At 40.0% G+C, this 24709-nt stretch overlaps 1 protein-coding gene across 1 annotated transcript in view; it reads right to left on the minus strand.

Moving 5' to 3' along the window:
- The window catches only part of ERO1A (endoplasmic reticulum oxidoreductase 1 alpha), a 48377-nt gene extending 30248 nt beyond the window's left edge, over positions 1-18129 (minus strand). Inside the window, exons 1-4 of the mRNA XM_080808125.1 lie at positions 17997-18129; positions 7346-7465; positions 6533-6616; positions 1398-1436 (exon numbers count right to left, since the gene is read on the minus strand). Coding sequence (XP_080664251.1) covers positions 1398-1436; positions 6533-6616; positions 7346-7465; positions 17997-18110 — 357 coding nt within the window. The 5' untranslated portion in view covers positions 18111-18129. The remainder of the gene's footprint in view (positions 1-1397; positions 1437-6532; positions 6617-7345; positions 7466-17996) is intronic.
- Between the last annotated feature and the right edge of the window lie 6580 nt (positions 18130-24709).

The following is a 24709-nucleotide window of genomic DNA, read 5'->3' on the forward strand; positions in this document are numbered from 1 at the left end:
ATTTTTTAATGGATAACTAGAAAGATGGACAGATACATATGAGATAATGTAAGTTTACAAAATGTTAATGGTAGAATCCATTACTGGGATCATCTTAAAAGGTCATAGTCACTAACTTGAAGGAGCTCCTAGTAGCCAAAGACAGAACAACTCAAACATCAAAAGGTATCATAAGAAATGAGTACAATAGAATCCAATACATAAAATGTGTCAAAATTCCTAAGTTCAAAATAACACCTAAAAATAAAAACCTTATTGGGCATCTTCAGAGGTGTTAGGGGACCAGACTCATAATTATTCTGAAAACTGGTAAACAGAGGAAAAGAATAAAGCATTGATCCTGTCTGTCCTGTATAAACTGTATTTCAGGGCATCCAAATAGTTGACAAGAAAAGATCTTTATAGAATAATAACAGATAAAAAGTATAGAAAGAACCATATAATTAGGGTATCAGCATTTTCAAAACCCTAATGAAAGAATGCAACTAGGTAATAATCATCAAAGCTGCTAAAACTTTCACAGAAAAAGCTAGTAGGTAACTTTATATCAGATGTATAATTAACCTAATGATCAATCTTATCATAAGAAAAAAAGAAAACCAGACATGATGTGTCTTCTGATATGATGTAATAGGAAGTACACAGCAACACTTATCAATACATATCAGGAAATGAATCTGAAAAGCCATAATACATAACTGCCAGTTTATAGAATATAATGTGTTGAATGATGTAAAAAGGATACAATCAACTAAAACACAATGTGAAAAATTCTTCTTTTTTTTTAAGATTTTATTTATTTATTTGACAGAGCGAGAGAACACAAGCAGGGGGAGCAGCAGAGGGAGAGGGAGAAGCAGGTTCCCCGCTGAGCAGGAGCCCGATGTGGGGCTCGATCCCAGGACCCTGGGATCACAACCTGAGCTGAAGGAAGACATTTAACAACTGAGCCACCCAGGCACCCAGAATGTGGAAAATTCTATAGGATAAGGATTCATTTCCTCAACATGTAAGTTTGCAAAGAAGAAAAAAGAAAAGGGAATGAACATGGGTTAAAAGAGACTGAAGAGACAGAAATATACCAGTAGTGCCAGAAACTAAGGAAGTGTTGAAGAAAGAGAAAAACCACAATGATGGGAGTAGATCAAAGGGACACAGGAACAACTGAAACAGCTCCCAGTGGCCAAATTAGAATGATCTGAACAGTAAAATGAAGTCACACTAAATTATAATCCTAAGTAGAAAATAAATATCCATGAAGACTTATCTGAGAATGGCTTTAAAATAATTGGGAAACTGGAGCACAAGGTACAGACGAAACAAAATTGACCACAGACTAATAATTGCTGAAGCTGGGTGATGGGTTTTTTCTTTTATTAGTAAGTACGTATACATACCTTATAGCTTGCAGATTTAATTCCATCAGGAACTTCATCCTGAAAAAGAAAAAAAAAATGCTTTTATCAGAAATTTATTCTACCTTCTGAAAAAAAATTTAAGTTTCTATAATTTATGAGATTATTTTTATTTTTTTTAAGTTTATTTTATTTATTTAAGTAATCTCTACCCCCATCATGGTACTCGAACTCATGATCCCAAGATCAAGAGTCACATGCTCTTCCAAATGAGTCAATCAGGCACCCTTATGAGATTTTTTTTTTGAGATTATTTTTAAACTGAGAATAGTTAAGCAGTTTTTATATCACTCTTTTTTTTTTAAGATTTTATTTATTTATTTGACAGAGAGATAGCACAAGTAGGCAGAGCAGCAGGCAGAGGAAGAGAGAGAAGCAGGCTTCCTGCCAAGCAAGGAGCCCAATGTGGGGCTCCATCCCAGGACTCTGGGATCATGACCCGAGCTGAAATCAGATGCTTAACAACTGAGCCACCCAGGTCCCCTTTATATCACCTCTTTTTTTTTTTTTTTTTCCGGCAGACAGATCACAAGTAGGCAGAGAGGCAGGTGGGCTGGGGGATAAGGAGGCTCCTTGCTGAGCAGAGAGCCCTATGTGGGGCTCGATCCCAGGACCCTGGAGATCATGACCTGAGCCGAAGGCAGAGGCTTAACCCACTGAGCCACCCAGGCGCCCCCCTTTATATCACTTCTTAAAAGTAAACAAAAACCCAACAAATTATTGTATAGGCTGCTGATCATGTATTTTATTACTTACATAATAGCATGGAAATGTAAAAATAGCTACTCCTTTTGATGCCCAAATTGTCCCATGCTGGCAACCTGGGGACCCACAAAGTGCTGACTTGATATCTGTATCTGTCCTATTGATATGACCCCAGTAATCTTCAGCAGCACCCTTTGTTTTCTGTTATGACAAGATACTCCAGGCTCATCTTGTATATTTTTTTTTTAAGATTTTATTTATTTATTTGAGAGACAGCATGAGTTGCAGGGAGGGGCAGAGGGAGAAGCGGACTCCCCACTGAGCAGGGAGCCAGAAGTGGGGCTCGATCCCAGGCCTGGGATCATGACCTGACCTGAATGAAGATGCTTAACCGACTGAGCCACCCAGGTGGCCCACCATGTATATTTCTTGTTCCAATCTTGGAATCAAGTATTTTTTAAGAAGCCCTAGTTCTTTTCAGAGGAGATTGGCACTGGTCTTTAGTCATGTGTTGGCCACTTACCAACTATAGGACCTGTCTGTCTATCCTCAAAGTGATGCTGTGAATAGACATAAGGATGCATGTACTCTGAAACCGCAGGGCCCTATTCCAGTGCTAAGTATATTTCTGAAATAGACTATACCTGCCGAAAGGGAAGGACCCACACAGAGACAATCACTTTATTATGTAACTTTCCAGATTCTGAACTAGCTCAACGTATAATTCTTTTTCTAAGATCAGATATTTCGATGGTCTCTAATTTTTTCATATCATGCCAAATTCATAAACTAATTTTAGCAGAATTGACACCTTTACAATATTTATTACTGCTTTATGGTCATCTTTGAACATCTGTCCAATTATTTTAGTAAGTCAAAATCTTGTTGGAATTGCTATACCAAAAGACATGTACCTTTTTAATTTTGTTGATACATTTGCTTAACTGATCTCCAAAAGGATTTAACCAGCAGAGTGCTCATTTCTTATTCACAGACTAACACTAGATGTTGTTACTCATTTTCACATTGGTCATTTAACAATGGAGGGGAAAGAATGTTGCTTTGACCCATTGTAAAGGTAATAAATAATTGGACTGTCAGTTTATAGAGAGATTCCAGGTTGCGAGTTCAAGCCCCACATTGGGTGTAGAGATTACTTAAAAGAAAATGTTTAGGGATGCCTGAATTTCTCAGTCAGTTAAGCACATGACTCATCTCAGCTCAGGTCTTGATCTCAGGGTCATGAATTCAAGCCCCCCCCCAAAAAAATTTTTTTAATTGCTTTAAAAAAAAAAAAAAAGATGAGGGGTGCCTGGGTGGCTCACTCAGTTAAGCATCTGCCTCCAGCTCAGGTCATGATGTCAGGGTTCTGGGATCAAGCCCTGCATCGTGCTCCCTGCTCTGCTCAGCAGAGAGTCTGCTTCTCCTTCTCCCTCTTCCCCTACTCCCTGCTTGTGCACACCCTCGCTCTCGCTCGCTCTCTCTCAAATAAATAAAATCTTAAAAGAAAAGAAACATTTTTTTAAAAAAGATGAGATCCAAATTTTCAGTACCTGTAAAACCACTTGCCTGTTTTTTTTTTTTTAAAGATTTTATTTATTTATTTGACAGACAGAGATCACAAGCAGGCAGAGAAGCAGGCAGAGAGAGAGGAGGAAGCAGGCTCCCAGCCGAGTAGAGAGTCCGACTTGGGGCTCGATCCCAGGACCCTGGGATCATGACCTGAGCCGAAGGCGGAGGCTTCAACCCACTGAGCCACCCAGGCGCCCCCCACTTGCCTGTTTTGACCAAAGTTAATAATGGCCCATTTAATGCATATGTGCAATTAAATGCCTTTATTAAGTATCTACCATAATTTCAGCATTTTTTTTAAAGATTTTATTCATTCACTTGAGAGAGAGAGAGACAGTAAGAGAGGGAACACAAATCAGGTGAGTTAGAGAGAAGCAGGCTTCCTGCTAAGCAGGGAACCTGATGTAGGGCTCGATCCCCAGACTCTGGGATCATGACCTGAGCCAAAGACAGATGCTCAATGCCTGAGCTACCCAGCCACCCCTATTATCATCATATTTTAATAAGTCATACATAAGTTATTGGTAAACTTGAATTTCCCCAACTAATGTTTCTGATTACTAAATATAAATGCCAGAACTTGGGAAATAAAATGAAACATTTAAACCGATGATATCACTTTAATGATATTTTCATAATAGAGGTTGTTTCACAAGGTAATTCTTGAATTTTCAAAAAGTTTGTCTGTGAAGATGAGTATAACTAAAGATCTGATTCTCAGGTATTTAATGACAAAATGCCCATAAATAAAATTTTTATATTTTCTTTAATTCCATACGCTGGATAGGTCTATATAGCAATATTTACACATATAAAAATAAACCACTCAATGGTGAGTGCTGTGAAGTGTGTAAGCCTGACAATTCACAGACCTGTACCCCTGGGGCAAATAATACATTTTATGTTAATTTTAAAAATTAAATTAAAAAAAATACAGCAACAAAACATTAAAAATAAAATAAAATAAGCCACTCAAAATTATAGCGCCACTTCATACCCATTAGGATGGCTATTATCCAGAAAACAGAAAAGAGTAAGTGTTGGTAAGGATACAGAGAAATTGGAAACATTGTAAAATGGTGCAGCTACTGTGACGAGAGTATGATGTTCCCCAAAAAACATTAAAGTGAGAACTACTGTATGATCCAGTAATTCTAATTCTAGGTGTATACCCCAAAGAACGGAAATTAGGGACACAAGCATATACTTCTGCACCCATATCCAGGGCAGCATTATGCACAATGGCCAAAAGATGGGAATAACCCAAAAGCCAAGAAATGGGAGAATGGATAAATGAAAAGCAGATACACATACAATGTAGTATTCCTCAGCCTTAAAAAGGAATACAATTCAAATACATGTTACTATGGATAAACCTTGAAATCATGTTAAGTGAAACAAGCCAGACACAAAAGGACAAATTTTATAACAATTCCCCTTATACAAGGTACCTAGAATAATCAAATTCATAGAGACAGAAAGCAGAATAGTGGTTGCCAAGGGCGAGAGGGAGGGTGGAATAGGGAGTTACTATTTAATTAACGTGCAGTTTCAGTTTGTGATCAGGAAGAAGTTCTCTAACTGGATGGTGGTAACCATTGCATAACAACATGACTGTACTTAATGCCAATAAACTGTATACTTAAAAATGGTTAAAATGGTAAATTTTCTGTTATGCATATTTTATCACAATAAAGAAGAAAAATAGAAATATATGCTTTTAAAGGGAAAAAAGGCTTTGTTGAAAGTGTAAAATGTTGTTTTCAGAGTAAAATGCTTTAAATTTTAATGTTCTGAGAATTCTTTTTATTTATTTATTTATCAGAGAGAGAGAGAGCACAATCAGTAGGAGCAGTGGACAGAAGGAGAAGTGATAGGTAGAAGGAGAAGCAGGCTCCCTGCTGAGCAAGGAGCCCAATATGGGACTCGATCCCAGGACCCCAGATCATGATCCGAGCCAAAGGCAAACACCCAATCAACTGAGCCACTCAGGCGTCCCTGCTCTGAGAATTCTTAAGCAAAACCAGGTGTTCTGTCCAACCCCTCCCCACCCAAAGAAAACAATACACCCATGAAAAAAGGAATTTTGTTTATACTTCGGTTAATTTCATTTCATTATACTACAAACACAACTTTGGGTAAGATGTAAGAAAAACAAACATCAAGCAAAAGAACTACTAATCTCACTAGTAAATCAAAGGATTATATTTATTACAAAATTTAATTCTATTATCATGAAAGCAAAATAATTCAAAATAGGTTTTATCATTAGTAAATTTAGGTTTTGCTTTTGTGTTTTTTTGTTTTTTAAGATTTTATTTATTAGAGAGAGAACAAAGCATATGCAGGGGGAGCGGCAGACAGAGGGAGAGAGAGAAGCAGACTCCCTGCTGAGGAAGGAAGCCCAATATGGGACTCGATCCTAGGACCCCGGGATCATGACCTGAGCCAAAGGCAGATGTGTAACCCACCGAGCCACCCAGGTGTCCCTTGGTTTTTGTTTTTTCTTTTTTAAGATTGATTTATTTATTTGATGGGGGAGGTGGTTAAGGTAGAAGTAGAGAGAAAATCTCCAGTAGACCCCCTGCTGAGCATGGAGCCTGACACAGGGCTGATCCCAGGATCCTGAGATCATGACTGAGCAAAAATCAAGAGTTTTGATGCTTAACCGACTGAGCCACCCAGGCACCCAAGTTTAGGTTTTTAATCTATAAATATCAAACAACATTATATTTAACCTAAGGACTGAAATGTTATTTTAGTTGCATTGTGCCCTTTTTTAAAATCACAATTATTTGAAAAACGATGTAACAGGTTTTAAATGTATGTGTGGTTCTTACCGATTGACAAGGCTTGACAGCACAGTCTCTTCGCCCACACTGGTTGATATCATTCCAGAAAGGACATGGCCTCTTCAGGTTTACCTATAGGATAACAGAAAAGGTTATAAAAGTAAGAACCGTGAGATTATTATTGACAAGCGTTGAATTAAGATGCTAGAACCTGGTCACGCTATTAGCTTCAGTTTTTCTTTTTCTTCCAGGTCCCCATTGCCAAGTTTCAGCGATTATATCAATGTGTAACTTGTGTAAGCAAATCGGTAGATTTGATTAGAAAGATAGACCTCTACTACACAAACCCTTAACAGACGGTGACTAGGAGCCAAAGTAGCTCATATCATCACCACTCAAATGATACTCTTTTTTAAGCAAGTACCAGGCCTTTGTGAACTCAGATGAGGACTACATACTCCAATGATCAGATTTTCTAAACTCTTTCTGTAGAGATCTCAAGTGACTAGTTAAAATAATACAGGTCAGAATAAAGTCATGCTTCTCAAAAAAATCTAATGATTTTAATTAAGTGGAGTCAATACAGTATTTTAGAAAAGTACAAATTAGCAATTTTGGTAACAGTGTAATAGTTTCTGATCTGACTTCAATTTAACCAACAAGCTTCTAACTCCAGAGTGCAAAACTGAGTTGTTGAAATTAAAAGTATCCAATGGATGGTTTCAGAACCACATTGTTCGCTCTTGTGAACTGAATTTTAAATAATGGCCGCAATTTTGAAGTTCAGAAATTCCTAAGAAAATATAGTTGTATATTTAAACTCTAAGTATTCTTGTACAAAAAAAATAAAAATAAAAATACCTTGTAATATCTAAAGTAGTCACTCTCAAGAAGTTTTTGTAGTCTCGGGAAAAGCCTGTAGTTATTAAATCTATCGATGGTTTCAACATCACAGGTACAGTCATCCAAGTAACCACTAACCTGTTATAAAGAAAATGAAATAATACATCAAAATACTTTAGGTTCAACAGAGTTCTTTTCCTCACAGGCTATGATTCAGACAACTCTTATCATCCCTCCTCCTCCTAATTTTCAGAGATGGGATATGATAGTAATTTAATAATGCTATTGCTCTTACTGTATACCTAGAGGAATAGTGGCTGCTCTTTGTAGGGTGTACTGAGCTCATCATCACACATGTGTGCACATACATGTATGCAAAGAGTTGGTCCCCTGCAGCCACTCTGTAACACGGCCCCAGGCCTGACCAAGAGTAGGCATCTAACCCAAACCAGGCCACGGTCCCTGCTCCAGAAATCTGGAATTGAGAAAAAGAAGAAATGTCTCTCCCTGCAGTTAAACCACTGAACAAGTAAACTCGGACCATATTCCATCACATGAGCCAAGGAGCACATGAGCCAGTTGGCAAGATTTTAAAAGATACACAATGAGGCACAGAAAGGAGATAGAGAACATATGCTACATGGATTCCCTGGGGGTTTCCCGCACCTACTCCTCCCCATCCTTCTTGAAGCCCCAGTTGCACTCCCATTCATGGCTTTCCTGAGACTCCTATTCCTAAGATTCAATTGTCTCTGTCTTTCCTTTTAGTTTCCAACAGGATGTATAGTCTGGAGATAAGCTTAGTGAATGTATAAAAACAAGTGATACGGTATTAATAAGAGAAACAATAATTCATCATAAGGATCTAACAACTCTCAAATATTCGGCCATGATGATTTGTCTAGGTTAGAAATGGTGCTTAGAAATCACTTATATTAGCAGCACAGAGATAGCAAATTGACCAAAGTCAATGCTGATCTTCAAATGCTTAAAACTAACATCTTAACTACAATTATAATCAGACAATGTTATCAGAAGTGAAACTAAAAGTCTTAGATGTTTATTTGGGGCCAAGCATATACCTCATAGAATTATACACTGTAACATTGTAAGTAACAAATATATCATGATTTAAGAACAGTAACTAGATTTTTTTTTTTTTTTAAATACAGGGCATGCTGCAGAAAATAGATCCTTATCATACTTTGGTCTGAATATTTGCATTATAAATTACTTTGAATTACATTTTAGGGTGGCTTATTACAAAAAAAAATTTTTTTAATCTACTGGTGAGCAAATAATACTTTATTGAAATACTGAATGTAGGGGCACCTGGGTGGCTCAGTTGGTTAAGCGGCTGCCTTCGGCTCAGGTCATGATTCCACGGTCCTGGGATCAAGCCCCGTATCATTCTCCCTGCTCAACAGAGAGCCTGCTTCTCTCTCTCCCTCTGCCTGCCGCTCTACTTAATTGTGCTTTCTCTGTATCTCTCTGTCAAATAAATAAATAAAATCTTTAAAAAAAAAAAAAAAACGCTGAATGTGGGTGTTTTCCCTTTGGAGTACCTAAAATCCTGCACTACCTTTTAATTTTAAAACATCACAAAACAGGGGCGCCTGGGTGGCTCAGTGGGTTAAAGCCTCTGCCTTCGGCTCAGGTCATGATCTCAGGGTCCTGGGATCGAAACCGCATCGGGCTCTCTGCTCAGCAGCGAGCCTGCTTCCCTTCCTCTCCCTCTCTCTCTGCCTGCCTGTCTGCCTACTTGTGATCTCTATCTGATAAATAAAAAAAAAAAAAAATCACAAAACAATAATGCAAATTTTTACCTGAGTGAATACATTTGGGTGATGACAGATAACACGTCGGAGGATGACAGCAGTATCTGAGAGCTAAGATTTTATACCAATTTACCTAGTCTCATTTGTTTTGGACTTGTTTTGGACTAATTTGGGTACTAGAAATCTCATCTACATATTTTGTTACTGCAATAACTACTTTCATTTCATATGCAAATTTGTCCTTGTTTCCTGCTAAAAATTCTCTGAGTATACAATAATCTTCAGTTCCTAATTTGGGATAGTAACAAAACAAAAGTGCTTCTAACCTAGATGATTTGACTTTTCACACCTCTTTCTTTCAAGCATTAAAAGCAAAACTTCTAAGGACATAAAATAGCTACTGTTTTCCCCCTTGGATACAAATTATTACACAAAGAAATAACAGGTAGTAAGACTGCAAAGGCCAAAGTGACACATGCCAAGTAGAGACATTAGGTCACAAAAAGAAACAAGCACAAACACACACACACACACACACACACACACACACACAAACAAGAGAAAGGGTTTGAAACTTATTTTTCCCCTTAATTCAGTTCTTTCAAACGTGTTCACCTTTTCTTTATTAAAGATTTTATTTATTTATTTATTTATTTATTTATTTATTTGAGAGAGAGAACACAGAGGGAGAGGGAAAAGCAGACTCCCCACTGAGCAGAGAGCCCGATGCGGGACTCCATCCCAGTACCCTAAGATCATGACCTGAGCCGAAGGCAGACACTTAAACGACAGAGCCACCCAGGTGCCCCTTAAGTAATTCATTTTTAAGGTAAAAATCTATCTTTGAAATTCAAGTTCAAACTACCCCCGGGTACCACTCAATCCCTACTGGCTTAACTGTCCCTTCTTTGTGTATCCAGGACACTTCACATACTCGCTACATACAAATTACCTCGCTATATTGGACTTACCTATTTTACTTCCTCCCCATAGAGTTTAAACTCCTTGAGAGCAAAATCATGTTTTGTATTCCTAGTCCTTAGCACTGTACTTCTAGAAAGCATACAGGAGATGCTCAATATTTATTTGTGGAGTGAAGTGGATGTATGAATGAATGTTTTGGTGAATATTGTCCACTCTCACTCTCATTCACTGGACACCAGCCCCACAATCTAATTAGGACTATGTACTATCATGTCACCTGCGGTAGCTCAGTGCTACCTACGGTATTCAGTGCTCCAGACCACACAAGCCCGAGTGGCAGGAATGCACTCAGAACAAGGAAGGCAAGCAGCAGAGGTAAATAACCTACTGCAAGCAACATCTTATCAATCTATACCTTAACCACAAAGGAAGCTAGAAGAAGCCCCAAACCATAAAGGAATGCAAGACGCATTCAGAGCAGAAATGGCTTATAGCCCGGAGACCTCAAAGAGAGAAGACAGGACAATGGTAGATTTAAAAATCCTCTGATCTTTACCTTAGAAATTGAGTAGGAGGTATTTCCAACTACTACAAAAGGTAGCAGGGCAGCTAAGGAGGTAGAGCAAGGGTGGGGGAGTTTCCATAGATGGAGAGGCCCCAGCAAAAGAGAGACAGGAAGATACTCAGAAATCCAAGCTATGTGACTGTTCAGATAAGCCTCCCAACAGGCAAAACCCAATCCCTAGAAAGAAGTCTAGCAGGTGTGATGCCAGGCCCGGTTCTACAAACTAGAGAACCAGGCATGTTACCAGAATAGAGTCTCTGGGAAAGGACAAAGGAAGAAATCCAGTGAACAGAATCTTGGAAACAAAGCAATGTCCTAGTACCTAAACTAAGACCCAAAGTTGGGTGCTGATTTGGAACAAGGACGACCTGACATTGATGCGGCTCTGGGATGTGTGAAGGCTACTTAAATAATGGCCACACTATCTCCTAAACTCCAAGGGAATTCTGACCTGACCCTACCATAGGAACGTGAATGTGTTTAATGCCGCCCCCCCCCCCCAATCCCTGCCACACACACAGACAAAGTGACTGATGCTAAAATTTGAGATTTGCTACTCTAGGCCTCAGGTGGCAATCAGCCTTGGGTAGGGAGCCAAATTAACAGGTGGCAAGTAGAAGGCCCTTGCTGAGGTATGGCAGATATAAGGACCAGGGTAGACCTGACATAACATCACCCAGTTTAAAGTCCTCGTCTCTAAAGAGCTGAAAAGCCTTTGAGGGCCTCTCAAGGATGCAGTGCATGACAATGGATAGCACGGAGGCCCGGAGGCCCGGGGGTCAGGCCTTCTTGGGGTTGAATCCCATCTCTGCTACTTATTAGTTACTGATCTTACCCAAGTTTTTTTTTTAACCTCTCTAAGCCTCAGTTTGCTCTCTCAACACAAAATGGCAATACTAATAGTTCCCATCTATAAGAGTTAATATCAAGATGAAATTACAGAATAAATGGCCAGTAAATGTTAGTATTATCACCCTACTGCTGCCTAAATGCTTCTAGGGAAAGGGATGTTACTATTCCCCAAAGCAAACCACATTTTTTTTTTTTTTGAAAGAGAGAGAGAAAGAACACGCATGCATTCTAACACATGAGTCCAGGGTGGTGGGCTGGCGGGGGGTAGGGGGGCTGCACAGAGGGAGAGGGAATCTTAAGCAGGCTCTAAGCCTGGTGCAGAGCCTGATGTGGGGCTTGACATAAGAGATTATGTCATAAGCTGAAATCAAGAGTCACACACCTAACCAACTAAGCCACCCAGGCAGCCCTACATTTTTTTTTAATAAGAAAAAAAAAAAGGCCCAGTTTGCGGCTAAAATTTTCCCAAAATTTTACATCTGTAGCCCCAAGGGAACATAGAACTGGATAGCCAACAGTTACCTGCAGAGGTAGTCTCAAATAGTTTCTCCACAGACTGACTGGTTTGGACCAAATACCAAATATAAAAGGCAAGCCAAAAGAAAATAACATGGGCCTGCTTGTTCACTATTTTCTTTGTTCACTATTTAATTTACAATGAAAGGCAAAACAAAAAAAAAAACACTTTCTAAATAGTTTCCTTATGAGCAAACAACTTCTAGTCCTATCATAGACTATCATTTTTTCCCAAAGCACTGTGAAAATATATTCTTCATACTTGTATGAAATATGAAATACCTTTTAAAAGTGTTCAAAGTGGGGGCGCCTGGGTGGCTCAGTTGGTTAAGCGACTGCCTTCGGCTCAGGTCATGATCCCGGCGTGCTGGGATCGAGTCCCACATCGGGCTCCTTGCTCAGAGGGGAGCCTGCTTCTCCCTCTGCCTCTGCCTGCCACTCTGTCTGCCTGTGCTCACTCTATCGCTCCTCGCTCTCTCTCTCTCTCTGACAAATAAATAAATAAAATCTTTTAAAAAAAAAAAAAAAAAAAAAAAGTGTTCAAAGTGGGGGCACCTGGGTGGCTCAGTTGGTTAAGCACCCGACTCTTGATTTCAGTTCAGGTCATGATCTCAGTGTCCTGAGATCGAGTCCCACATCAGGCTCTGCACTCAGCTGGGAGTCTGCTTGAGGATTCTCTCTCTCACTCTCCCTCTGCCCCTCCCCTGCCTGCACATGTGCGAGTTCTCTCTCTCTCTCTGTCAAATAAATAAATCGTTTAAAAAAAAAAAAGTGTTCAAAGTGTTCTTTTTTTTTTTTTTGCAGAAACTTTTAGCTGTATTTAATTTTATAGTGGTTTGTGACCATCAAAAAGAACATGAAAACTATTTATTGAAAGAGTTGACTGAGACACCTCTGTTAACGAAAGCATGGAAACACCAAACATTCTATACTCAGTAGTTGGCACCATGCTAAGGACATGGAAAGCTACAAGCTATTTCTGCCTTGAAGCCTTAGTCTTTAGAACTTTAAATTGTTGTTGTGACCCAAAGTGTAGCAACCAACGTGAAACGTGCTTTCCTCCACATTCTTTGTTCAAATAGTAAGTACTCACAGTCAGTGGACATCTCTGCAGGATAACCTGTTTCAAAGAGTCCTCTGACTAATCCAGGCGTATTTCCACCTACCAGGCAACATATTATGGAGTGTCTCTTCCATGGTCCGGCCACTCTAACAAATAAAAACTGTTTTTTAAATTGACCTAAACAGGGCGGGTGGCTCAGAGCCTGGGTGGCTCTGTTGGTTAAATACCTGATTCTTGATTTCAGCTCAGGTCATTATCCCACAGTCTCGGGATTGAGCCTTACATTGGGCTCTGCGCTCAGTGAGGAATCTGCTTGAGATTCTCTCTCTCCTGCCCTTTCCCTCGTTCTCACTTGTGCTCGCTCTCTCTCTCAAACAAATAAATAAAATATTATATAAATAAATAAGTAAATAAATAAAATCGATCTAAACAAGCCACTGGACAGGTAAATCTGCCAAAATACATGTATAAAGAGTGCATCTACAATGCACTCCAAACAAAAATGATCGATTTTGAAATAGACATTTTGAATTATCTGACCTACTTCCCTTTCATTAGCCTGATATTTACTGCACTGAAGTAAGTGGATCTGAGTGTTATCAGCACTAGCCATATTAAGATTAATAAAACATTTTGACTACATGGGAGTTTACAGACTTGTTTCTAATTAATTTAAGTGAAAAACCTGTCCATACTGCCTGCATATCTGGGCTTCAATATTTCTCCTGGGGTTATTTCTTTAAAATGCATCCTGGGATTCCAAGAACTGGGACTAAAGTTCTGTTACATTCCTTCTCTCTAATGGTACATAATGGGGAAAAGGAAATTTGAAACCCTGTCAAAAACAAAACAAAAAAACAAAAAACAAAACAAAAAAAAGAAAACAAGAAAGTCTGAAGAGTCTCCATTTACTTCAAGCCCATACTATTACAACAAATAATATGATTATTATTGTGGTTGAAAGAAAGGGCAGGTCATGATCATAGGGTTCTTTACACAAACCACATAGACCTGCACACCAAGTGTACATTTTTAAAAATTTTTAAGTAGAATGATTTAAAAAATGGGGCACTGTATTTAAGGAAGACTTATAAGTCCCAGGCAATTTATCACGTATTTGTAGCAACTAACACTGAAGCATCGTTACCGAAATAACTGACAACATACAGTGGAAATGGTTTTAGTAGGACTTGATGTCAACAGACATATGCAGTAATGGACTAACTTTAAAGATTCATTTGGAGCCATCAACCCATCTGAAAGATCAATTCCAGAAAACATGCAAATGGCTCGCTAAGCAGAATAACTGAAAGAATATACTCCTGCTAGCACAGTGCTCACATCCTGTTTTGTAACTTCCCTAATATTCGCTGAGTACCAATTATGTACCAGGCTCAGTACCCTGAAGTATCAAGAAATGGGACTAAATTTAAAAATTTTTTGTTTAGGGGCACCTGGGTGGTTCAGTGGGTTAAAGCCTCTGCCTTTGGCTCAGGTTGTGATCCCAGGGTCCTGGGATCGAGCCCCACATCGGGCTCTCTGCTCAGCAGGGAGCCTTCTTCCCTTCCTCTCTCTCTGTGTGCCTCTCTGCCTACCTGTGATCTCTGTCTATCAAATAAATAAATAAAATCTTTAAAAAAAATAAAGTTTTTAGTTTATTTCTTGTTCCTTAAAACTTATTCATAATTGGCCTCAATAAAATGCTTACTGAATTTAATCTGTTTATTTGTAGAGCTTTGTACATTTTACTTCAATCACTTTCTAAGGCCAAATAACATGCTACTTTGGCTCCATTTAGAGTTGGTAGTCCGTTAACCGAACCCCTATTACCAGGCACCCATCTGATGAGGGGTGACGATGTGGTAATTCAAGACAGAAGCAGGTAAGAGAGATTGGCAGTAGGAAGGGAGACAATAACTATTAACAAAGCAGACTCACAGAACTTTGCTGCTAATTTAGTATTGCAAAGAGAATAAGAGATTTTAACTTTTATGTCTAAACTTTAGGTCGAGGGGCGCCTGGGTGGCTCAGTGGGTTAAAGCCTCTGCCTTCGGCTCGGGTCATGATTCCAAGGTCCTGGGATAGAGCCCTGCATCCGGCTCTCTGCTCAGCACAGAGCCTGCTTCCTCCTCTCTCTCTCTCTGCCTCCCTCTCTGCCTACTTGTAATCTCTGCTGTCAAATAAATAAATAAAAATCTTTAAAAAAATAAACTTTAGGTCGAAAGTTAGTCTTTAATTTAGTGTCTAGCATTATTTACTAACTTTTAAAAAAGATTTTCGTTTTTAAGTAATCTCTACACCCAACATAGGGTTCATACTTACATCCCCAAGATCAAGAGTATCATCACCTACTGGCTGAGCCAACCAGGTGTCCCTACCAACTTGTTTTTTAAGATGCTTAAGATCCGGGCATCCCGGGGTCCTGGGGTGGACCCCCAAATTGCAGGGAGCCTGCTTCTCCCTTTCCCTCTGGCACTCCCCCTCCTTGTGCTCTTACTCTGTCCAAAAAATAAATAAAAGCTTTAAAATAAAGTGCTTAGGATCTCTGCCTCTGCCTCTACCCAAGCTCTAAAGGACTTTATTCACTAAATTCTAAGTTCTTAAGGGCAAGGTTCACACCATAGTTATTTCTGTATTCCAAACACTCAGGTCAATGTACACAGTGTTTATAAATGTTTATTGAATGAATAATTTCCACCATTCATCTCCTCTAATCTTTTCTTCCACCATTCTTTTGTGTGTGTCTCTCTCGTTTCTGTACACGTCTGTATCTATATGCTTGTCTCCAATTTTCTCTTCATAGCTATTCATCATTTGTCCCTTCTCCTCCTTACCCTCATCTCTTCTATTACTGACCATAACAGAACTAAAACGTATTTTTGTTTCAATCTATTGAATCAAAACTGATGGTCTCTGTTCTTAAACTGATTAAATAGACCATTTTAAATTTTTCTTAAAAGTGTTTCTTAGGGGACCTGGGTGGCTCAGTTGGTTAAGCAACTTCCTTTGGCTCAGGTCATGATCCCGGAGTCCTGGGATCAAGTCCCACATCCGGCTCCCAACTCCAGGGGGAGTCTGCTTCTCCCTCTGACTTTCTCCCTTCTCATGTTCTCTCTCTCAAATAAATAAAATCTTAAAAAAAAAAAAAAAAACTTTTTTACCATGTGACCCTCAATTTATTATTTGTAAAAGTTGATTCTGAAAAGAAAAACAGCCACTTTTGTTCTAAAACAAAAAGAAAGGGATCTAATGGATGTCTGTGTTGGGGGAATATTCAAATCTTGAAAATATTGTAAGGGTGGGGGAGCTTAAATACTAATTAGAAGAAAAAATATTAAAAAATTAAAAATTCCCCAATTTTAATCAGGTATCTAAAAAGTTATGGGGAGTAGTGAAAATTGAAAAGCTCAATATGTACTATTATTTCATTATCTAAAAATCTAAAATGTAGTTGAAAATATTATATTGCACATCTTGTTTCAACACTAACTTATTTTATTTTTTAAAGATTTTATTTATTTATTTGAGAAAGAGAGAGGGAGAGAGATCATGAGAATGGAGAAGGTCAGAGGGAGAAGCAGACTCCCCATGGAGCTGGGAGCCCGATGTGGGACTCGATCCCAGGATTCCGGGATCATGACCTGAGCCGAAGGCAGTCGTTTAACCAACTGAGCCACCCAGGCGCCCCAACACTAACTTATTTTAAAATATTTTACCTCAATATTACTTATTTGTAAAAGTTGACACTTTGTGTTATGTTGTATTTGTAATCTGAAGAAAAATGACCCTTCTTCCCTTTAAGTACTTGATTGTGTGCAGTTTGCAACCCCTGAAGGTAAAGGAGCTTTTCAGTCTTAGTAGTAAAGGAGCAATTTCCTTTCAACTTGTCCTACTCGCGCTGGGATAACACCTCAACTCCCAAATCACTCCGCAAATCGACAATGCAAGAATATAAAGCAGTGAAAGAGACAGTTCTTCTCCCCATAATACTGATTTATTTATTTTTTCCTTCCATAAGATTTAAGGTTGTTTCTTTACTCTGTGAAATAGTAGCATTGCCCTTACACACATAAAATGTCATTTCTGATAATAGTACAATCCACTTAAAAGGAAAAATGTGGATGCCTACCCTCTATTTTCTATAAAATGTCATTTTTATCAACATAAGCCAACTAAAACGTGACTTTAAGAGTAATGATATTAAAACACAGAATACTGTAGATCCAAAAACCTCTAAATTTCTTTGAAAATTTTTCTCAAGGAACCCACATCTCTTACTAAAAAGGGAAAATGGTCATAATAAGCGTGTAATTAAACTTGTGCACTGAGGAGTAAGGCATATCCTCCCAGTTCAGACCAGCCAAATGGGCGTCACGTTAAGAGAATCTCATCACATTTAGGAAAAAGAAAGGACACACACTGCGAGGAGCCACAGGGCAAGCCGCAGCCCCAAAGACACAAGGCAGTGAGGCTTAGAAAAGCCACACCAAGTCCTCCTGCCTGACAACGCGATCTGAGAGTAGCCGCCCTACAAAAGCGTGTCCTGCCCAGGAAGCAGAGCGAAGGCACCCAGCATAGGCACAACGTACACAGTTCCTGGTCAAGCGCTAGAAGTTAGGAAGACCCAGGTTTCTGCTAAAATAACAAACAGTGAGTATGCGTGCACAGTGTCCATGCCCTTCCCGGGAAGGGAAGACCAAGAAAGATGCATAAACCAACTCGGTAAAAACACAACAGCGTGCACCCACACCTCTCACCCAACACCGGATCCGAAGGGCGGCTGCGTTGGGACACCGGTCCACACCAAGCCAGGCGAGCTGCAGAGGACTCAGCCCCGCAGGAGGGGACTCGTCCGGGAGGGTGGAAATTCAGGGGTCCTCCTAGCCCCTCACCTGCCGGGTTGCGCGGGACGGAGCGCAGGGGAGAGGCGGGAAGCACGCGAGCGGCCGCACGGCCGCGCACAGCCCTCACCTGGCAGAAGCACCTCTGCGCCGCCGTCTCAGGGGCCTGCTGCCCACCGTGACCCGAGCTGAGCAACCACACGGCCCCCAGGAGGCCGATCAGGAAGGCCCAGCGGCACCCCATAGCCGCTCTGGCCGATCGCCGCCCGGCGCCTCGCGGTCCCAGCACTGGGGCGCAGGCCGCGCGTCCGCAGATGAAGCCCGCGCGGGCCGGCCCCCAGTAGCGCCCCACCTCCGGGCCGCCTTCCAGGCCCGCCCTCGACTCTCCCGCCTCTCAGCGGCAGCCACCTCCCGGCAGAGCCTGCGGACGTGCCTCGGCACCCGCAGCGGGCCGCCCAGGGCCTCGGGTCGGCTTCCTTCCCCGCGCGTGAGGCTGACGCACGAACCCGCTTCCCGGTGCGGCCCCGCCCGGCGCGCCGCGCCCGGCCCCGGCCCCCCTACGCCCGGCGCCTTGTGTCTAGCTCGCCGGCGGCCGCCCCAACCCCCGCACTGGAGTCGGGGTCTTTCCCGCTGTGAGAGCGAGAGCGAAACCGAAGGGGTCTGGGTATCCCCGCAGGGCCCCGCCCCGCCCCACCCAACCCCGCGCACTCCCGGCCAATCCTTCGGTATCTCAAAGCGTGGAAAGCAAACCGTATCAATTACGCGTCCACAGTGTCCCTGGCAGTCTTAAAGCTGAAAGGGACATGAGTGGTCATCAAGACCACGACTGCAAAGGTAACTTAGAGTTTCTAGTAGTTATATCGAAAGAGCAAAAAGAAACAGGTGAAATTAATTTTAATAATTTATTTTATTTAGCCCAATATGTGTGAAACATTTCAAAATATACTCAATAGTAAATGATTCATTAAATATTTTACATGTTGTTGTTAAGTCTAATCTGGTGTGCATTTTATGCAAACTAGCCATATTTCATAGTCAAATGTAGCGAGAGAGTGGCTACGATTGTATCCGGCAGCGCAGGTGGAAACTACCCTGGTATTTCATCTCCCCACTCTAGGGAGATTACGTGAGGAAGAGGCAACTGGTCCTTTGATTCCGAGCCATGGGTCTATTCTAAAAGCTTTTTTTTTTTTTCAAGGAGAAATTTTCAAGGTGAAACTGGAAAGCTTCCCAACATCTTACACATTAACATTTCAAATATTTCAAATTATCTTTTTTTTTTTTGGTATGCCATTTTTTAAAGAACTGTCATTTAATGAAGTAGCTTAGGATATGGTACGCCCCAAATAGGTATTACTTCTGTTTTCCAGCTGAGAAAAATAAACATAGAAAGTTTATATACCTTATTCAAAGTCACATGATATGCTAGAGGTGAGACTCAAACTCAGATATTACTTCAATGCCCATAACCCATGCTCTCCCCATCACCTGCCAAGTGGACTGACACATCATAAAATGTCATCAGCCATGATGTCACATGATATGCTAGAGGTGAGACTCAAACTCAGATATTACTTCAGATATTACTTCAATGCCCATAACCTATGCTCTCCCCATCACTTGCCAAGTGGACTGTAAAATGTAAATGTAAAATGTCATCAACAATCTGAGATCCTTGTCATCAACCATCTGAGATCCTGGCGGGCCTGAGAAGCTGAGATTCTAATATCTACAACATGCTACATTTACATATTAATCCAATCTCCCTCTTTGCCTAGGAAGTTCTTTTTCATCATGCCTGTGTACTGATCCTACTTCTCTCTCCAAGGCCAGACTCAGCTCATTCCTTCTGTCTTCTACATGGTCTTTCTGGTTTCTGCTTCACCCATTTCCAGTCTCTAAATGAATTTCAAGTCAATAAACTTACTCTATACCAGACTGAGCTTGATACTAGAGATAAAAAGACGTAAAGTCCCTGCATGTAGAGCGACACCCCACAAAACTTCGCATGTGATCCTTTATGACATTTCTACTTCATGTTTCTACCACTGAATTGTAATCTCTTTCAACTGTTTAAGTGGGAATTATGCTTCAAACATACCTGTGACTCGCAGTATCTTAACAAGTCTTCTCTTTGCCTGTGTTTGTAAAATGAGTATTTTTTTGTATATAATATTAATACCTAAAGAATACACTATCAAAAATAAGAGATACAAAAATGGAGAAACTAAATGAATAAAGCCTAAAGTTGCAGAAGGAAGCAATCTGAATATGAATCAGCTCTGGATTTCACCCTGATGCAATAAACCTGTAATTTGGGGGAGTTTAAAAGTATGAATGTTCCCAGGACAAAAGCTCCATTCCTCAGATTTGAATTCTTGCCCACAACAAATTTCTAGCAAACCTGTAATCAGAAACCATCACCATATAAGACAATTTAGTTTTTTACTTTACTGCTTTATCAGCTTTATTGAAGTTTAATCAACTACTAAAACTGTGAGATATTTAAAGTATGGGTCATGATGATCTGATACACAGATGCATTGTCAAAGGACCCCCCCCACCACCACCACTGAGTTCATTAACACATCTATCATCTCACATATTTACCCTTTCTTCCTCTTCGGTGAGAACATTTAAATTCAACTCTCTCAGCAAATTTCAATTATACAAATAGTTACCAACTACAGTCACCATATTAGACATTAGATCCTAAGAGCTTATTCATCTTATGTTTGAAGGGTTGTACCCTTTTACCAGTTTCTCCCTATTCCTCCCCCAACCCCAGCCCCTGCCAACCACTCTTCTACCCTCTTTGTTGCTGTAAGTTTGACTTTTTTTTTTTTAATTTCACATATAAGTGATACCATGCAGTATTTGTCTTTCTCTGTCTGGCTTATTTCACTAGGCATGATGCCCTCAAGGCCTATCCATGTTGTAGCAAACAACAAGATTTCCTTCTTTCTCATAACTGAATAGTAGTCCATTGTATATGTATACCACATCCCCTTTATCCATCTATCCACTGAAGTACACTTAGGTTGTTTCCATACTTTGGCAATTGGGAATATGCTGCAATGAACATGAGAATGCAGATATCTCTTTAAGACAATGGTTTCATATGCACCCAGAAGTGGGATTGCTGGATCTTACTTTATTGTCTTGAGAATTATAATTTTTCCTTTCAGCTTTGTAAAGTATTTCAGAATGTGTAAACTACAGTTTTATAACACATGGATAATACCACTGACATTTATTTCCCTGAGAATCCTTCAAGTCGGTCCTTTTTGTGGGAGTTTACTTTTCCCACCCTGTCTACTCTGGCAATCATCTCACCTGTGTTAGGGCTTATGAAATACCTGATTAGTCATTCAGTAACTATTAAGGAGCACCCACAGGGCACATAGTTCAATCTTTGCTCTCCAAAAGTCCAGCCTCCCTTCTATTATACCTTAGCTAAACAACATTAAATTTTTTAGAGATGAACAAGGTCACAACCTTGTTATTCTAATACTAGTGATTATAACAATAACATAACTTAGATTTAGTGTACACAGCATTTCTTGATGGAATTCTGATTGCCTGTGCAAACAACAGCTATTATTATTTTTTTTAATGACCAAAGCAGGAAATGGCTTGTGCCCAATTTCCCCAAATGAGACGTGGAGATTTCTGTAGGAAGCTTCTCAGTACCTAAACACTTTCTGGCACTGAATAGGTTGGAAGGAGATAATTTAAAAGGAAAAATCTGCTCAAGGAAAAGGAATTATTATGACACTCAAGAGGAAGAAAGGCTAAGTAAAAATCTAAAGGTTTGGTAGTTGATAGTTGATTAGAGCTATTTATCTAATTAGTATTTATTAAATATAAATATGCATGTAATACATTGCTAGAATTTTCTCTCAAGACGGTTGAGGTTATTTGAGAAAGGGAAGAAATGGCACCTAAGCGCTATCTTCACCTCCTTTCCCTCATATTCCTAGAAGAACAAGCTTCATATAGTAGCAACTGACATATTAACTTCCCCTTAATCCCACTGCGCAGTCGGGGATCCATCTCTACCGTCCTACTCCTCTATACCTGGCCATCTTATGGTCAAATCTAATTACCACTTTCATGAGATCATGAAATCTCTGCAGCATTTTAACAATGCTGATTCCATCCTCCTTCAATTCAGTTTCCTGTGCACGAAACACTCCAGATTCTCCTTACACTTCTCTAATATTATTTAACTGTCTCCTTCATGGGCTTTCCCCCAGCCTACCTCTATGATGTGGATGCTCCCCAGGATTCTATCCTCTGTCCAGTGCTCTTCTTCTGTATTTGTCCCTGAAGAAAATTACCCAGTCTCATGATTTTAAATACCTCTTCCCTGCCGATGACTCCTAAATCTATTTTTCTAGTTCAGATCTCTCCTTCGACCTTCAAAATCCAACTGCCTTATCAGACACAATCATCTGCTTTCCTTAGAACTGTTTGATCACACCACTATCCACATCTAAACACCTAGAAAGTAGGAATCCACCCTCAATTTCTCCCTCTTTTCCTCCAGTCTATAGATTGGTTAATCTATTAGTTAACCAAGTCCCACCAGTTCTTTCTTCCATTTACTCCCTTCTCTCCATCTTTATGACCTAGGACTTAGTTTCAGCACTTACTATCACTCACCTGATCTGTTGTCACATTTTCTTAAATGATCACCCAGCCTCTAGGCTTGTACCCATCAAAAAACAGCCTCCGTGCTACCCTGATTTCTCAAAAATATAATTCTGACCACATCACACCTCTGTTTAAAATCTCCAATGGTCTTCTGAGGAATCTGAGGAATCAAATTCAAGATTCTCAGCATGACATTCAAGGTCCCCATGATCTGGCCCCACCTATTTTTCCAGTTATGCCTCTAATACCTCTTTGCCTTATAGTCACTGAACTATTAACAATTCCCCATATTGACCTTGTTTCCTCCCTCCATGTCTTTACACAGTTTCCACTCCTGAAATGTTTTCTGCCCTGTCCCACGTGGACCGTCCTCAATTTCATCTGGCTAACTCCTTTAAGATTAAGCTCAAGCAACTGCTACCTCCATGAAGTCTCCCCTAACTCCTCTGTGGTTGGATTAGGTTTCTCCTTTTTCATTCCATAAGCTCATATAATTGTGCTTAGTACATGGAATCAAATATGAATTTATGTATTCTCCTCATTCAGCAGAGGGGTAGGGAACTCACGTTAGTAGTCTCAGCTTCCTCAGCACTTAGTATGTGAGTTTCACAAGAAAACTTTTTTTTTAAAAGATTTTATTTATTTGACAGACAGAGATCACAAGTAGACAGAGAGGCAGGCAGAGAGAGAGAGAGAGGGAAGCAGGCTTCCTGCCGAGCAGAGAGCCCGATGCGGGACTCGATCCCAGGACCCCGAGATCATGACCTGAGCCGAAGGCAGCGGCTTAACCCACTGAGCCACCCAGGCGCCCCACAAGAAAACTTTTAAGTGAAGTAATGAAAGTACAGATAAATTAAATAATGAACTTGAAAAGATAACAGCCTGAGATGTCACAAGGAAACATGTGATTATGTTTCAAACAAAAATTATAAGCTTAAAGGCAAAGCAACCATTTTAGGCAGAAGTAAATCTGGATGGGGCAGAGGACAGAAGAGAATCGGAATTGACAAGAGAAAATTCAGAAAAGATATGGATGTGAGAAAACTGATGACAAAGTAGGGGCTCAACTACCAGTTGATGGATTAGAAAAAAATAAAAGAAACTTATCTAAATTCATTTAGAACACATTTACAGATCAAATTGTCCAGTCAAGAAAGAAGGGTGGCTACAAACTCAGGGACTCTAGACATGGCACGTTTGGACAGAGAGGGAAGACATTTCCGAAATGAAAAAAAAGAAAAAAAAAAAAAGGTGGATTAAGTGAAGCCCCTCCCTGTTGAATGTTCAAATGCCTCCCTGATCTCCAGCAGACCACCTGTAATACTCAGTTCCAAAACTGAAGACCTTATACATACCTGCTTTCCAGTCACCACCTCATGCCTGATCCCTTCCTCTCCCATTCTAAAAGGAGAGTAGAGAATTATTCCAGGAATAAACAAAAGCATCAAAAATACCAGAACCGTTAGTGCCCCCAACACATACACTCAGAATTCTTCTGCCTTTTATTTAATGACTCAGTTTATGATCAGAATACTCAGGCTAACAAGTTTGTTCAGGAAAGCCTCCAACATGAAACAGACAAAAACAAACAAGAAAATAGAACTTTGAGGAAACAAAGAGGGAAGAAAGGAAGACAAACAAACAGCTATAATCAATAACATCAAATGCATAAGAACAGGAGTCTATAAAAAGGAAAAACTAGAGAATAAGAAAGAGATCTTGGAAACTAAACATATGATACCCAAAATAAAAAGTTTTGACCGAAATATTAGAAGAAATATTGAGGAAATCTCCTAGATAGTGATATAAAAAAAACAAAGAGGTAGAAATAAATGAGAGGAAATAGAAAAAATAGAGGGTTAATTCAAGTACAGAGTCTGACTAATAAGAGTACCAGGAAGAGAGAACATGAAAATAGAGAGGAAATCATCTTAGAGGTTATGCAAGAAAATGGCCAAAACTGAAGGATAGCTACTTAAATTGATAGGGAACACTGAGTGCCCAATCTACTGGATGAAAAATGTCCCTAACAGAGGTAAAATTTTCAGAAAGAAAAACAAAATACCTGGTACTCTACAGAGAATTAAGAATCAGAAGGGTACTACAGAAGCACTGGAAGCCCTAGGATAATGGAGGAAGGCCCTCAAAATCCTGAGAATTCTTTAGCCAGCCAAGCTATTAATC

The sequence above is a fragment of the Martes martes genome, assembly GCF_963455335.1.
Source record: "Martes martes genome assembly, chromosome: 7".
In the NCBI taxonomy this organism is placed as follows: Eukaryota; Metazoa; Chordata; class Mammalia; order Carnivora; family Mustelidae; genus Martes; species Martes martes.